The sequence below is a fragment of the Osmerus mordax genome, chromosome 8, assembly GCF_038355195.1.
Source record: "Osmerus mordax isolate fOsmMor3 chromosome 8, fOsmMor3.pri, whole genome shotgun sequence".
Lineage (NCBI taxonomy): Eukaryota > Metazoa > Chordata > Actinopteri > Osmeriformes > Osmeridae > Osmerus > Osmerus mordax.
Genome location: NC_090057.1, coordinates 8,496,248 through 8,511,425, shown reverse-complemented (window position 1 = coordinate 8,511,425; position 15,178 = coordinate 8,496,248). Strand labels below are relative to the sequence as shown.

At 50.8% G+C, this 15,178-nt stretch overlaps 1 protein-coding gene across 1 annotated transcript in view; it reads left to right on the top strand.

Moving 5' to 3' along the window:
• lama2 (laminin, alpha 2) overlaps nucleotides 1-15,150 on the top strand; it is a 66,100-nt gene extending 50,950 nt beyond the window's left edge. Inside the window, 35 exon segments of the mRNA XM_067241725.1 lie at nucleotides 22-185; nucleotides 393-490; nucleotides 493-530; nucleotides 1,946-2,048; nucleotides 2,508-2,621; nucleotides 2,943-2,989; nucleotides 2,991-3,054; nucleotides 3,057-3,125; nucleotides 4,605-4,702; nucleotides 4,705-4,764; nucleotides 5,231-5,374; nucleotides 6,223-6,356; nucleotides 6,513-6,672; nucleotides 6,794-6,918; nucleotides 7,147-7,187; nucleotides 7,190-7,308; nucleotides 7,469-7,613; nucleotides 7,729-7,867; nucleotides 8,113-8,124; nucleotides 8,658-8,778; nucleotides 8,900-9,038; nucleotides 9,041-9,105; nucleotides 9,590-9,741; nucleotides 9,833-10,009; nucleotides 10,468-10,672; nucleotides 11,648-11,723; nucleotides 12,530-12,569; nucleotides 12,679-12,887; nucleotides 13,233-13,294; nucleotides 13,296-13,328; nucleotides 13,430-13,588; nucleotides 13,732-13,885; nucleotides 14,045-14,175; nucleotides 14,315-14,538; nucleotides 14,717-15,150. Of these exon segments, the coding sequence (XP_067097826.1) occupies nucleotides 22-185; nucleotides 393-490; nucleotides 493-530; nucleotides 1,946-2,048; nucleotides 2,508-2,621; nucleotides 2,943-2,989; nucleotides 2,991-3,054; nucleotides 3,057-3,125; nucleotides 4,605-4,702; nucleotides 4,705-4,764; nucleotides 5,231-5,374; nucleotides 6,223-6,356; nucleotides 6,513-6,672; nucleotides 6,794-6,918; nucleotides 7,147-7,187; nucleotides 7,190-7,308; nucleotides 7,469-7,613; nucleotides 7,729-7,867; nucleotides 8,113-8,124; nucleotides 8,658-8,778; nucleotides 8,900-9,038; nucleotides 9,041-9,105; nucleotides 9,590-9,741; nucleotides 9,833-10,009; nucleotides 10,468-10,672; nucleotides 11,648-11,723; nucleotides 12,530-12,569; nucleotides 12,679-12,887; nucleotides 13,233-13,294; nucleotides 13,296-13,328; nucleotides 13,430-13,588; nucleotides 13,732-13,885; nucleotides 14,045-14,175; nucleotides 14,315-14,538; nucleotides 14,717-14,882 (3,987 nt within the window). The 3' untranslated portion in view covers nucleotides 14,883-15,150.
• Nucleotides 15,151-15,178: the final 28 nt, after the last annotated feature.

Here is a 15,178-nt window from a genome sequence, read left to right as displayed (position 1 = left end):
GTCGTCGTCCCCCCCCCGTAGGACCTGGAGCAGATGGAGGGAGAGTTGGGGCCTCTGCACGACCAGCTAGACTACCGGGTCAGTCACCTCAGCAAGGCCCTGGACGACAACAGTCTCAACTCTCTACTGCAGCGGGCTGAACACCACGCTGGCCAGCTCAATGAGTCTTCAGCCATCCTGGACAGGTACACACACACATACAGAGTCAGTCCTCCCACAGGCTTTTCCTGGAAACCTTTAGAGATGCGCTTAAACACACGCGTGCACGCCTAAACCCTCTCCTCTTATCCCATCGCCTTCTCCTCTGTTCTTCTCTTCCCCTTCTTCTCCCTTGTCATCCCCCTCCTCTCTTCCTTTCCCCTCTGTGCTGCTCTCCTCCTCTCTCCTCGCAGTATCCTGGCTGAGGCAAAGAATCTGTCGTTCAACGCTACGGCGGCCTTCAAGGCCTACAGCAACATCAAGGACTCTATAGATGAGGCGGAGAGGGAGGCCAGGCTGCACGGGCCCGTGCCACTGAGGCCCTTCAGCTGGTAGACACACACACTTGCAGAAGTACACACACAAGCACACACCTGCAAGAATACACACGCACACACCTGCGGGAGTACACACAAGGGCGCACTCTCACACACACACTCCAGAGGGCTGCGCAGCAGAGATTGGCTGTTGAAACCTTAGTGTTCCTGTCCTCAGTTCCATTAGTCACGGCTGACAGATCAAAGTCCACCTCCTGTCTCTCTATTCTCTACACTTCCTCCAGCAATGTTCCTCCATCCCCCCATCCCCCTGCCCCCGTCCTTCACCTCGCCAGGCACTCACCTGCTCCCTCCATGCATTCCTCCATCCTTCCGTACCTCTATCCCCCAGTCCCTCACTCCTCTTTTCTCTCACCTGCTCCATCCCCCCCTATCTCTTGCCTTTTCTCTCTGTCTGCGCACTTCCACCCTCCCTCAGCCCATCCCTCCCTCCACCACCTCATCTCCTCTCTCTCTAGTCTTCTTCCTTCTCCCCCTCTTCCTCTTATTTGATGGATGGAGGGAGAGAGAAAGAGAGAGTTCTTTGAACACGCTGTTCTCTTTCATACTAAGTTAGCAGGGAGTGACATGATGCATAATCCAGTACCTCTCCTCTCCAGCTCTGACACTGCCAGAGGCTGCCTGTACATCAAACACCTTGGAGAGCAGCATGCAGGACCACAGTACTGACACCCCCCCCCACCACAGTACTGACACACACACCCGCACAGTACTGACCCCCCCCCGCAGTACTGACACCCCCCCCACCACAGTACTGACACACACACCCGCACAGTACTGACCCCCCCCCCCGCAGTACTGACACACCCCCCACCGCAGTACTGACACACACACCCGCACAGTACTGACACCCCCCCCCGCAGTACTGACACACCCCCCACCACAGTACTGACACACACACCCGCACAGTACTGACCCCCCCCCCCCCGCAGTACTGACACCCCCCCCCACCACAGTACTGACACACACACCGCACAGTACTGACCCCCCCCCCGCAGTACTGACACACCCCCCACCACAGTACTGACACACACACCCGCACAGTACTGCCCCCCCCCCCCCCCCGCAGTACTGACACACCCCCCACCACAGTACTGACACACACACCCGCCACAGTACTGACACCCCCCCCGCAGTACTGACACACACACCCGCACAGTACTGACACCCCCCCCCCCGCAGTACTGACACACCCCCCACCGCAGCACTGACACACACACCCCACAGAACTGACATACACACCCCGCTGATCCAGACTGCATGTCCTAAACAGACAATGTTCCATTCTTTGTTGATTCCTCCAGCTATTTCATTAAGGCAGTGAATGTTTAGATGGTGGGTGTGTGTGCTTGCGTGTGTGTGTGTATAATCCATTGTTGTGACTCCAAGCCCTCCCTGCTGTTGTGCAGGCCTCCGGACCTAAAGGTTCTCTGAAGGAGAACGCCAAGAACTCAGTTCAGAGCAGCAACACACTGTGGAAACAAGCCAAGGAACTGGAGAACGATGTAAAAGGTACAGGAATGGTCCCCCTTTCTCTCTCTCTCTCTCTCTCTCTCTCTCTCTCTCTCTCTCTCTCTCTCTCATCTCTCTCTCTCTCTCTCTCTCTCTCTCTCTCTCTCTCCCTCTTGTCTCTCCCTTTCTCTCTCTCTCCCTCTCTCTCCCTCTCTCTCACTCTCTCTGTCTGCTCTCTCACTGTCTCTTTCTCTGTCTTTCTTTCTTTCAGACTCAGTCACTGCCTGTATGTCCTTTCCTTCACTCTCTCTCTGTAATCTGTTCTGTTTCTATCAAACACACCAGCTGAGCCCTGTTGGCTGGTGTTGAAAGGTATGGGCCACCCCCCTTTCTCTTCCCCCCTTTCTCCATTTCCCTCGCTCTCTCTCTCTCTTGCTCTGTGATGGAGAAGAGGGAATGTTGGCTTACTATCTACTGTATGTGTATGTGTACGTGTGTCTGCGTGTGTGTTTTACAGAGAATGTGACAGTGTGGGTAGCATGCAGGCAAGATTGAAGGCTGCAGGCCAGAAGAACAAAGACCTTGTGAAGGCTCTTAACCAGACCATGGACAAACTCAACGCCTTACCTTCCGGTAAGCACTGCAAAAAATCCCACACGCTGCTGCGTGTGTGGACGGTATGTGGATTGGTGTGATTACGTGTAAATGTGTGTGTGTGTACAGTATGTGTAGGTGTGTGTGAGAGAGCATTTGTGTGAGCATGTGTGTACAGCCTTGCCGTATTGATGTGTGTCAGGTTGGGTTTGAAAGAACACGTGGCCTCTCACCTTGCTGTGTTCACTCTATTGATCTAAGACATCACTATCACACTAACACATACACGCATACAAACACACAAACATGTGTGTCGAACTAAATCCATGTGTACTGTATGTGTGTGTGTGCGTGTTGTAGACACGGCCGCTGAGCTCCAGGCCACCAAGGTGAAGGCGGGGGAGGCCAAACGACACGGCCATCGATGTCCTGGAGCGTCTGAAGGACCTGAACCTGGGGCTTCTGGGGCTGCAGAGAACTACAGTCAGCTGCAGGACCACGTCAACACAGCCAACAACATGATCCAGGACCCGGAGAAGAACAGTAAGAAGGCTCTCACTGACTACGTTTCCCGACGATTAGCGTTACTCGATTGTACTGTAGCATCAAGGGACACTTAGAGCTGATTTAGCAATGTTTTAGTATGGGAACAGTAATTTCTCTTCTCATTGGCTATCCTTAATTATATTTAATGTGAGTGGGCAGTCATTGGTAATGCTTTACTAAAGGAACAATTAAATATCTTCTCATTGGCTATCCATAAATGTGGGTAGGCATTCATTGGCAATGCTATATCGCAGGAACAGTAAGATCTTATTCCATTGGCTGGCGTAATGTTTTGTTCTACAGTGACGCTCTGCATCCTCACCCGTGTTTTCCTGTCTCTCCTTTGTGTTTTTGTTTCTTTTTGTACCCAACAGCCATCAGTATGTATGCCTTTTGTTACTTCGCCTGTCACTATGACAACCTTCACAATCTGTCACTATGACAACTTTCACCATCTGTCACTATGACGACCTTTGTCATCAGTCACTATGACGACCTTCATCATCAGTCACTATGACGAGCTTCGGCAGGACCTGAGCTGCTCTGCACGTTTTCGAAAATATTTACAACATACTTTCCTCAAACATTCCTTTACATAACATCAGTCACTCTAACAAGGACATTTACAGTACATTAGATTACAATATTTTAATGTAACTTGAGCAGGCCATCAGAGCTATGTTAGGTCAACATCCCTACTGCATGGATTCTTTGGATCGCAGCCTTCTGCTGTCTTTCCCTCTGTGTAGTGTCTTATCTCCCCTACTCTCTCCCCCTCCACTTTCTCCATTCTCCTTCCTCTCTCTACTCTCTCCTTACTCTCTACCCTCTTCTCCCATACTCACACCATTTATTTCTGCACTGGTCTCTCCTTCTCTCCTCCTCCTCTCTTCGTCCACTCTCTTTCATCTCTCTTTCATCCCGTCCTCCTTTCCATCTCCTCCCCCTCCTCTCCCGTGCTCTCCTCTTCTTCCCTCCTCTTCCTCTTCCTTCCCATCCAGCGCTGCAGTTCTTCTAAGCTTGTTAGTGTAATGTATGCTTCAGCAGCACTACTGTGGTGTAATCATGGATGCTGTCTCCTTACCTCATCTCTGCTAACAGCTTTCTGCCTTCACAGCTCTAATGCTGCTGATTGAGTTATTCCGACAGTCTCATCTCTCTGCTGTCTAACAGACGTGCTCGTACTGTACTCTGGAGAGAACAACCTGATGCTGTACCTGACCCCTGTCCTCTGTCTCTCTACCTGTCTGTCTCCTTGCCTGTCTGTCTGCCTGTCTCTATACATGTCTGTCTTCATACCTGTATATCTCTATACCTGTCTGTCTCTATACCTGTCGGCCTACCTGTTTGTTTGCCTCAATACATGTCTGTCTGTCTCTCTACTTGTCTGTCTGTCCTTCTGTATGTATGTCTGTCTGTCTGTCTCTCCTGTCTGTTTGTCTGTCTGTCTGTCTCTCCTGGTTGTCTGTCCACCAGTCCATGCTGCAGGGGCAAAGGTCAAGGACCTTGAGGATGAAGCTGATAGGCTGCTGGAGAAGTTAAAGCCAATCAGAGAGCTGCAGGACAACCTGAAGAAAAGAAGAACATCTCTCAGATCAAGGAGCTGATCAACCAGGCCAGGAAACAAGCCAACTCCGTAAGACAGTCCTCATCATCATCCTCCTCTCTCTCACTCTCTCAACATCACCCTCATCCCAATCTCTCCCCTTCTGTCTCTATCAATATCACCCTCATCCCCTTCTCTCCCCCTCTCTCACTCTATCAACATCACCCTAATCCCAATCTCTGCCCTCTCTCTCACTCTATCAACATCACCCTAATCCCAATCTCTCCCCCTCTCTCTCACTCTATCAACATCACCCTAATCCCAATCTCTCCCCCTCTCTCTCACTCTATCAACATCACCCTAATCCCAATCTCTGACCCTTCTCTCTCACTCTATCAACATCACCCTAATCCCAATCTCTCCCCCTCTCTCTCACTCTATCAACATCACCCTCATCCCACACATTATTCCTCTTTGTACCCTTCTCCTCGTACTGTGGTTGTGTATCAGGGTTTTAACCCCCCCCCCCCCCCCCCCCCTTCATCTGCTCTCTCAGATCAAGGTGTCTGTGTCATCGGGTGGAGACTGTATCCGTGCCTACCGGCCTGACATCAAGAAGGGCCGCTACAACACCATCATCCTCAACGTCAAGACCACCACTCCTGATAACCTGCTCTTCTATCTGGGCAGTGCTCAATATGTAAGAACTGGGTGTGTGTGTTTGTCTGGGTGTGTGTTTGTGTGTGTGTGAGGTTCCATTAGGGTGATGGGTGATGTGATAAGGTGTGTTAGACTATCGGTGATGTCTGTAACAGTTTACACTTTACTGTAAATTACTTTACCATTAATGTAATTGGTGGACCAAAAAAGCATCTAATGTGTGTGTGTGTGTGTGTGTGTGTTTGTGTGCGTGTTTGTATGTGTAAACACAACTATCTCAGTAAATCTTAACTAAGTGGTGTCCCTGGGCATCCGGTTGCAGTCAGTTGCAATGTAAGAGAGTTGTTCCATATTACTATCATTTATCAGAGTTAGTTTGCAGAGTTGGAAAATTTCCAATTAATCCAGGATCACTGTAGCTGTGCTCTTCCGCATGCCACACACACACACTTAGACACACACACGTAAAAACACACGCACACATTTACACACACATACACACACTCATCAGTTTTCCGTCACACTGAATCACTAGCTTATTAGTCTGCTCTATGATCCCCTGGAGGTCTATGTGTGTGTGGTGTGTGTGTGGGTGTGTGTGTGTGTATGTGATCATATCCCATGTACAGAACAGCGACCACAGCAATTAGCCTGCAGTTCAAACTGGACATTTTGGTGGCTCATTTCCCATGAGGCACCTTTCCTGCCTGTTGTTTTGTCTGCCTGGTTCCTGTCTGCCTGAAGAGCCTGAATGCAGGAATGAAGAGTTAGCTCTTACTCTGCTCTCCAATCACTGGAGACAAGTGAAGCTATAAACCTTCTCCATTCTCGCCTACCCTCCCCTCCTCTCTCCTCTACTCTTTTTTCCTCTTGTCTTCTTCTCTCCAGGTTGACTTCCTGGCTGTAGAGATGAGGAAGGGGAAGGTGAACTTCCTGTGGGACGTGGGGTCAGGGGTCGGGAGGGTTGAGTATCCTGACCTCACTATTAACGATGGCAACTGGCACCGCATAGAAGCCTCCCGGTACAAACACCCTCTCTCACAAACCCACACACTCACTCACAAACCCAACCACACACTCACTCACAAACCCACACACACACTCACAAACCCACACACAACCACAGACGTTTCACTCACTTACAAGCTTCTCTCCCCACTGCTTCTCCGACTGGTCAGGAACGGGCTGAATGGCACCATCAAGGTGCAGGCCCTGGAGGGCACCAGAGCGGGCATCCTGCCCACCCCCCGCAGCGCCAACGCTCCGGAGAAGTTCACCATCCTGGACGTGGATCAGAAGGCCTACCTGTTTGTAGGAGGACTCCTGGGCTCTGTCAAGGTAAACACACCTGCAGGACTCGAGCTTTGTCTGCTGGCAACGGCCCTCTACACAACTGTACTGACTGGCCCCTCCTAATGACAAACCTGTGTGTGTATTTGTGTGTGTGTGTGTGTTGTAGAAAGCAGATGCGGTGAAGACCACTACCTTCTCAGGCTGTATGGGGGAGACGTACCTGGACAACAAGCCCATCGGCCTCTGGAACTACAGAGAAAGAGAAGGGGACTGCAAGGGCTGTGTGGTCAGGTGAGGAGAGGAGGATGGAAGAGGGACAGAGAGGAGAGGAGAAGAGAAGGCTGGCGAGGGAGAGATGGGTGGGAGAGAAGAGGAGAAGAAAAGAGAGAGAGAAGAGGAGAGGAGGGATTCATCTCTTGAAAGACAGTTGTGAATCCCTGCCATCAAACCTAAAGGTTTGTGTGTGTGTGTGCGTGTGCGCGGGTGGTGTGTGGTGCGCGTGGGTGTGTGTGTGTGCAGCCCCCAGTCCACAGACACAGAGGGTATGGTCCAGTTTGATGGGAGGGCTACGCTGCAGTCAGCCGCCCCACCAGGTGGAACCCTAACATCTCCACGGTGATGTTCAAGTTCCGCACTTTCTCCTCCAACTCCCTGCTGATGTATCTCGCTACCAAGGACATGGTAATCTGCTGACACACACACACAAACCAAATCCTTGTTTACAGTATGTTTCAATGTATGTCAAATCAGATCCATCTCTAGTCCTCACTCTCCTCTCCTCTCTGACTCAAATCCCCCTTTCCTCCTCCCCCCCCTTCCTCACCCCTTCGCCCTTCTCTAGAAGGACTTCATGAGTGCAGAGCTGGTGGATGGGAGGTTGAAGGTCAGTTATGATCTGGGTTCTGGTACTGGCTCTGCCAGCAGCTCTAAGAAACACAACGATGGACGCTGGAAGTCCCTCACCATGGCCCGCAACAAGAAACAAGGTACTGACCACACACACACACACCCACCCACCCACACACTTACAGTCTCATTAGTCAAATATTTGTGTACAAAACACAGTGTGTGTATGTTCATGAGAGGTCATGTCAACCGTAGCCGTGGTGACGGTGGTGGACATGGACTCCAATGAGGAGGAGAAGCTGCTGGTGACGTCACTGGGCTCTGCTACCGGACTCAACCTCCGAGACACAGAGAGGATCTACTTTGGAGGCCTACCCACCATCGGCAACTACAGGTACAGCAGGGGGGCGTCTCAAACAGAGTCACATTCAGAGAGTCACAAAGAATAGAGAGAGACACATTCCGACTCACATTGAATCACATTCAGAGAGCCATATTCAGAGTCACATTAACAGCTCCTGTTTTTGGTGTATCCTCAAGAGTTATAAGTGTAACGGTTCAAAAGAATATATGTCAAAGTCCAACACTGTCACTTAGTCTGTTAACCTGAAACACTTGTTTTATCTTCTTCTCCTACAGTCTCAAGTCAAGGTAACCCATGTTAATCACTCCAGTAGAGATATCTCTAGCCGAATCTCTACTACATCTCTAGATCTACATCTATATACTATACTGTACATACTGTATACTTTATATATGTATACTGTATATATATATTTTTTTTTAATAATTAATAAATCACCACAGAACCACCACACCACAACACCTCCTCTCACTCTTTACTCTCCTCTTCCCTACTAGTCACAATTGCTCTCTCACCTCCATGCTCCCCTGCTCTGGCTGTCCAGGTCGGACCTACATACACAGCCTAGCTAGTGTGTAGGTCCAGGGAGGGTCGGGGTCAGTGTCAGGGTCAAGGTCAGGGTCAGGGCTCTGTTGTAGCTAGTGCTTCCTAGAGAGCTGGCAGATGCTTCTTCACCCGGCTGCTCACCCGGCTGCTCACCTCTTGATGCGATGATGTTTACCTTCACTCGCTGTACCATCACTGGCTGAGCCTCCTCCTCTCTCTTCTGTCTGGCCCCCTTTCTCTCTCCGGTCATCTCTCCCTTCGTCCTCCCCCGCAGGTCGGAGGTGACTCAGCAGAAGTATGCAGGCTGCATGAGAGACATTGAGGTGTCCAGAACTCCCTACTATCTCCTCAGCAGCTCCGACTACACTGGACTGACCAAAGGCTGCTCTGCTGAGGTTAGGGTTCGGGGAGGTGGTGGGAGGAAGGGAGGAAGGAAGGGGCGGACCAAGAGCGGCTCCACTGAGGTGCTTCACTAACCTCTACTCATGTCCTCTCCTCCCGCCTCCTCTCATCCAGAACCTCCACACAGTCAGTTTCTCCAAGCCGGGCTTTATCGAGCTTTCAGGTCTGTCCTTCGCTGTCGCCACGGAGATCAGTCTGTCGTTCAGCACCAAGTCAGAGCATGGCATCATCTTCCTGGGCACCGGGGGCACCGCCGGTCCCACACACAGGAGCCTGTGCTGGCTCAGCTGCCGAAGAGGCGACGCAGACAATCTGGCGAGGTACACAAATACACACACACACATAGCTTGCACACACTCACAACCCACCCACTCACACTAGTACAGAAACTTTGTACATGTAAATGTGTTTATTTTATGCAGGCTCCTCATGTGCTCTCACCCAGAGAACACTTAATCTCATATTAATATGCTTTCAGGCTGAGAGACTGGCAGGAAGCCCACCTGATTAGATAGACTTTAGCTTCAACTCTGACCCTCTCTCCCAGACACACACTCATTCACACACGCTCATTCACAGACGCACACAACTGCTGAGAGCGTGATCTGAAAGCTCTTATGTTGATGAGACGGTCAGTAGTCAGAGCAGGGAGAAAGGTGTGTGTGTGCGGCAGGGTAGAAGGCTGGTTACACACCTGGACACACACGTCTGGGTACATACAGTCCATGCACATCAGCACACTGTAGAGTGTGTTCTTCTTCTCAGTCAAATAAAGATGCCATCCTTCTGCGTGTGTCTGCCCAGTCCTTCCTGGCAGTGCAGCTCAGTAAGGGCTCTCTGGAGGTGCTGGTGTTCTCTGGGAGCCACAGCCTGCGCAGGGTGGTCCGCAAGCCCGACCAGGGGATCCTCCACGATGGACGAGAACACTCACTACGCATCCTGAGACAGCCAGGAAGGTGTGTGTGTGGGTGTGTGGATTGGTATGGACCTGACTGATTGTGTTTCCTGTTCCTGACCCGAACTGACTATGGATGTTTCCTGTTCCAGGTCGTTTGCGTTGCAGGTGGATGAGGAAGAGAAGAAGGAGGCGGGTCTTCCCAACGACCAGCCAATGACCATCAAGCGTGTGTTCATTGGAGGAATCCCAGCGGAGGTGGAGCAGAGTTCTCAGAGACCGAACGTTCCATTCCAGGGCTGCATCTGGAACCTCATGGTCAACACAATGTGAGTCTACTGACATCTAGTACATACACAGTACCACACCAGCACACATCTCTCTCTCTCTCTCTCTCTCTCTCTCTCTCTCTCTCTCTCTCTCTCTCTCTCTCTCTCTCTCTCTCTCTCTCTCTCTCTCTCTCTCTCTCTCAGCTCTCTCTGTCTGCTCTAGAACTAGCAGGCCAACACTGAATGTGATGACATGTCGACTAAATGGAAAGACAACATCATTTGACTCCATAACTCGTGTGGTGACCCAGATCCCATCCACTCTAATGATGGGCCACCCCATTAGAGCACACACACACACATTAGTGTCCTCAGACTGGACAGGTGAAATGTGTCTGTCCCCGTTCATAGCCTCATAATTACACCACTCACCCCGCTAGCCATTAACACACTTTCGTGTCTGTGTGTGTGTGTGTGTGTGTGCTAAACATGGTGTGTGTTCATTCTCTCCCCGCCAGCCTAGCAGACTTCTCCCAGCCAGTGGCATTCGAGAACGCGGAGATTGGCCAGTGCCCAAACCTGGCCCCGCCCCCACCACCTTTGCCCCTCCCAGAGGAGGAGGAGACTGAGAAGGAAGAGGAGGAGCCTAAAAAAGAGGAAGTTGTCAAACCTGTACCAGCCCCCTCCACCCCGGCCCCCGTGACCCCCGCCGCCTCGTCCACTGTAGGTCACCCCACCCCCTTCCACACACCTTGCTTTTTCTTGATTCTTTCCTTCATAGAAGGAAATCAAATCTGGGATGTATCGACCTCACCACATAGTCTACAGGCTTTCTGTTCATCCAGGGATAGAGTCTTTGTATCTGTACTGTCCGTCTCAGGTTTCAGAGGGCTGGAGGGAGGAATGGATGAAAGGGGAGGGAGGGAGGGAGGGAGGGAGGGAGGGAGGGAGGGAGGGAGGGAGGGAGGGAGGGAGGGAGGGAGGGAGGGAGGGAGGGAGGGAGGGAGGGAGGGAGGGAGGGGAGGGGAGAAAGTGGGAGGTAGAGATAGGACAGAGGGTTAGAAAGAGGGAGAGGAAAGGAGGTGAGGGAGAGAAATCTGGAGGGGGATTAAGGGAGGGAGGGAGAGAGAGAGAGAAAGAGTGAAAGGGAGAGCAAGGGGGTAAAGACGGGAGCAGTTTTCCAGTCCATTAACTCTGCTGCAGAGGTGAAGCTGCAGAGATGACAGACTGTTTATCATTCTGTTCCTTTAGCCCTCTCTCACTACCGCTCAGTCTCTCTCTCTCTCTACCTCCCTCTCACTTCCTCTCTCTGTCTCTCTACCTCCCTCTCTCTCTCTCTCTCTAACTGTACCTCTTTCTATTTTTCTCTACCTCCTCAATGTTTCTCTAATACAATAGAATGACTGATATTGCAAACATATCTAAAGAACTAGTGAATATGTATTGATCCTCCACTGATTATTTAATGATTCTGTACTGATCCTGTTTTGATCCTTTATTAACAGATTATTTTCAGGGACCAAAGTTTTCTTTCCTTCATTCACTTTGATCTTTTTCTTCATCCTGCTGACCATTCAAATGATGGCCTCTATCTGATTGGAGTCTAGTATTTGATATGCATGCTGTGGCCATTCTGATCGGCTGTGTATATTTCTTGTTAACCCACTGATTGTATGCCCCGCCCTCGTGCTGCTTTAGGACCCGCCCCCTGTCACACCCCGCTGCCCCCCCTCTGCTTACCAGCCCCTCCCTGGAGACACGCCCAGACAATCTGGTACTCACATACACACACACATCTGTTTCTCTTACACTCACCACACCTCTTACACACATGACCCGTAATTCCGAACAGCAGGTTCTTCATCATGCAAACTCCAAACACACACATGCCAAGATTGCCTACCTCTTCATTTACATTTACATTTAGTCATTTAGCAGACGCTCTTATCCAGAGCGACTTACAGTAAGTACAGGGACATTTTCTCCGAGGCAAGTAGGGTAAAGTGCCTTGCCCAGGGACACAACGTCATTTGGCACGGCCGGGAATCGAACTGGCAACCTTCAGATTACTAGCCCGATTCCCTAACCGCTCACACACACACTTCATTTGTGTGTGTGTGTGTGTATGTGAGAGTGTGTGTGTGTGCCAAATGTTAACCTACTTAAATACACACATGCAGCCTTCTGCCTGTCTTTCACATTTTAGAGACAGCATTCTAGTCTAACAATGTCTAGAACATTCCAGAATTCTAGTCTCACTAAGGAGATAGTTCTAGAACATTCCAGAGTTGCGGTTGACCTGGCTCACAGCCGCTGGTAGACAGGCTGGCCGTGATGTGACTGAGCGCCCACACAGCAAGGTCACCAGAGCGTGATGGAGGTGTCGTCCTGTTAGCATAACAAACAGAAGTGGCCTTGAAACTTAACTATCCTGCTTCTCTACCTCATCTCTCCGCTCTCTCATTCAGTCCCTGGTCTTTCATTCTCACTCACTCTCTCTATCTCTTTATCTTTCTCTCTGTTTATCCTTCTCTCTCTCTCTTTCTCTGTCTCTCTCAAGCAGCCTTCTTTGTACAATAGGAGACGTGCCGCATATCTGGGGCCACAGCACCATCTTGTGGTCAACATCAGATCAACTCCAAGAGTGGAAAAGAACTGGATGATTGGAAGTCCAGAGGCATCATGTAATCATCCAGGGTGATTGACAGCTGTTTGTCCCACCCTCCTAGGTGGGGTGCGTGGCAGAGGCAGAGCCGGGGATTGTGGGTAAGGCCAAAACAGTTTGGTCTCAGCAGGAGCAGTCACATGGCGTTCTCCTTCGACGACACCAAGGTGAAGACCCGACTCATCCTGGAGTTTGAGCTCAGGACCAGGGCGGAGTCTGGCCTGGTGTTCTACATGGCCAGACACAACCACGCTGACTTTGCTACGGTCCAGGTAACATCTACCTAGATACCTAGAGATCTCTATCTCTCTGTCTGTTTATCTATCTCTCGCTCTCGCTGTCGCTTCCTGTCTCTCTCTATTTCTCTCTTTTCGATCTCACTGTTGCTTTCAGTCTCTCTGTATCAAAACCACACAGACTCTACAGGAATCAAGTTCCTTTTTTCTGTAACATCTGCTCCCCCCCCTCTCCTGCTTTCTTCTTCTTCTCTCCTCTTCTCTCTCTCTCTCTCTCTCTCTCTCTCTCTCTCTCTCTCTCTCTCTCTCTCTCTCTCTCCTCCTCTCTCTCTCCCGCTCTCTCTCTCTCTCTCTCTCTCTCTCTCCCTACTTCTCTGCAGATTAAAAGAAGGGATGGCCCACCTGGGCTTTGACCTGGGCCATGGAAACACATCCACAACCGTGGCCTCGCGCCATCAACGACGGAAACTGGCATAAGGTCAGGGGTCACCTCTGCTCTATGTGACCTTTACCTGAGGCTGAGAATACCATTGACCTGAACCTGACCTCTGCATGTGTGTGTTTGTGTGTGTCTATCAGATCCGTGTGATGCGTGAGAGACAGAGAGGGATCTTGTCTGTAGACCAGCGTTTCAACAAGCAGACCACAAGTCCTAAGAAGGCTGACATCCTGGATGTGGTGGGCATGCTCTACATCGGAGGTCTGCCCAGCAACTACACCACCAAGAGGATAGGGCCGGTACTGCAACACACACCGCCATCACACACCAGGGAACCAGTAGCATATAACAGAAAATAATCAGATGAACTGTCTACGTGTGTGCATGTGTGTGTGTGTCTGTGTGTGTGTGCATGTGTGTGTGTGTGTTTCTGTTTGCTCAGGTCCTCCACAGCATCGATGGCTGCATTAGGAACTTCCGTCTGATGGAGGATGTGTTGGACCTGGACATGCCCACCTCCAGTCACATGGTGGGAACCTGCTATGAGAACACAGAAACAGGGACCTACTTTACTGGGACTGGCTACCTGAAAGCAGGTGAGGACACACACTCACACACTCACACACACTCCACCTGACCCGTGTGGTTACCAGGAGCTGATAACATATTCCATCGTCAAAACTAACATGTAGGAACTGATTCAATGACAGGTAATGTAATGTATGTAATGACATACATTTCTCTCCTCCATCCAGTGGGGTCATTCAGGGTAGGTCTGGATGTGACCTTTGACCTTGACTTCAGGACCAGTAAAAGCAGTGGGGTTCTGCTGGGGGTCAGCAGTCAAACCACAGATGGACTGGGAATAGAGCTGCTGGATGGAAAGGTGCACACGTGCACACACACACAGTCGTGCACTCACACACCACACACACAGAGTCATGCACACTCACACACACACATACTCACACACACTCACTACTAACACACTGTGTGTTTTTTTTTTGCTTACCCCCACACTGTAGCTGCTATTCCATGTTGACAATGGAGCTGACGAATCACAGCAGAGTACCAGCCGGACGTGGAGGCGGGGCTTTTGTGACTGCCAATGGCATTCTGTCTCCGCGCAGAAGCTGCGTCACCGTCTGGAGCTGGTAGTGGACGGCAAGAAGTCCCAAGCTGAGAGCCCCAACACGCGCTCTAACACCGCAGACACCAATGACCCCATCTACGTAGGGGGATTCCCCCGGTACGACCCCCTCACACACATCAAACACACCCCAGCATTTTCTTTTTTTTATTTGAAAAGATTGAAGAGTGAAAGATCTCATTACTGACCCGGTTGCCTTTCCTCTCTTCCTCATTATTGCCCATGTGTGTACGTGCATGTGTGTGTGTATGTTTGTGTTTGTGCGTGTACCACAGAGGGAGTGAAGCAGGTTGGCTTGCAGTGGTAGTTCCTCGTTCGGAGGGTGTATGAGGAACCTGAGGATCACCAAGGCCTCTAAGACCACGGAGGTCCACTTCAACAAGGCCCTGGAGGTGAAGGGGGTCCAGCCGCTCTCCTGCCCCGCCAGCCCCCCAGCCGCATGAACACCCCCTTTCTGCTGCTTAATACAACCTGTTCTTTCACCTGACCCTACCCCACCTAGCCTTCCCCTGCCCCCATCCACCCCCTACCCCTCTCGTGCACTTAGTGACACTACCTAGTGTCTGTCTCGGGGAGGGAGGCCCCCTTACCAGTGTGATGTCATCATGTCAATGTAGCTTCCCAGAGTGACCCCCCCCCCCCCATATGCATGGTGTGATTATCCCAGTTTTAATGTATATCTTTATCAAATACATGTTGAATTGCATTTAATCATGGCCGCTTCCTTTCGTCATTGTCC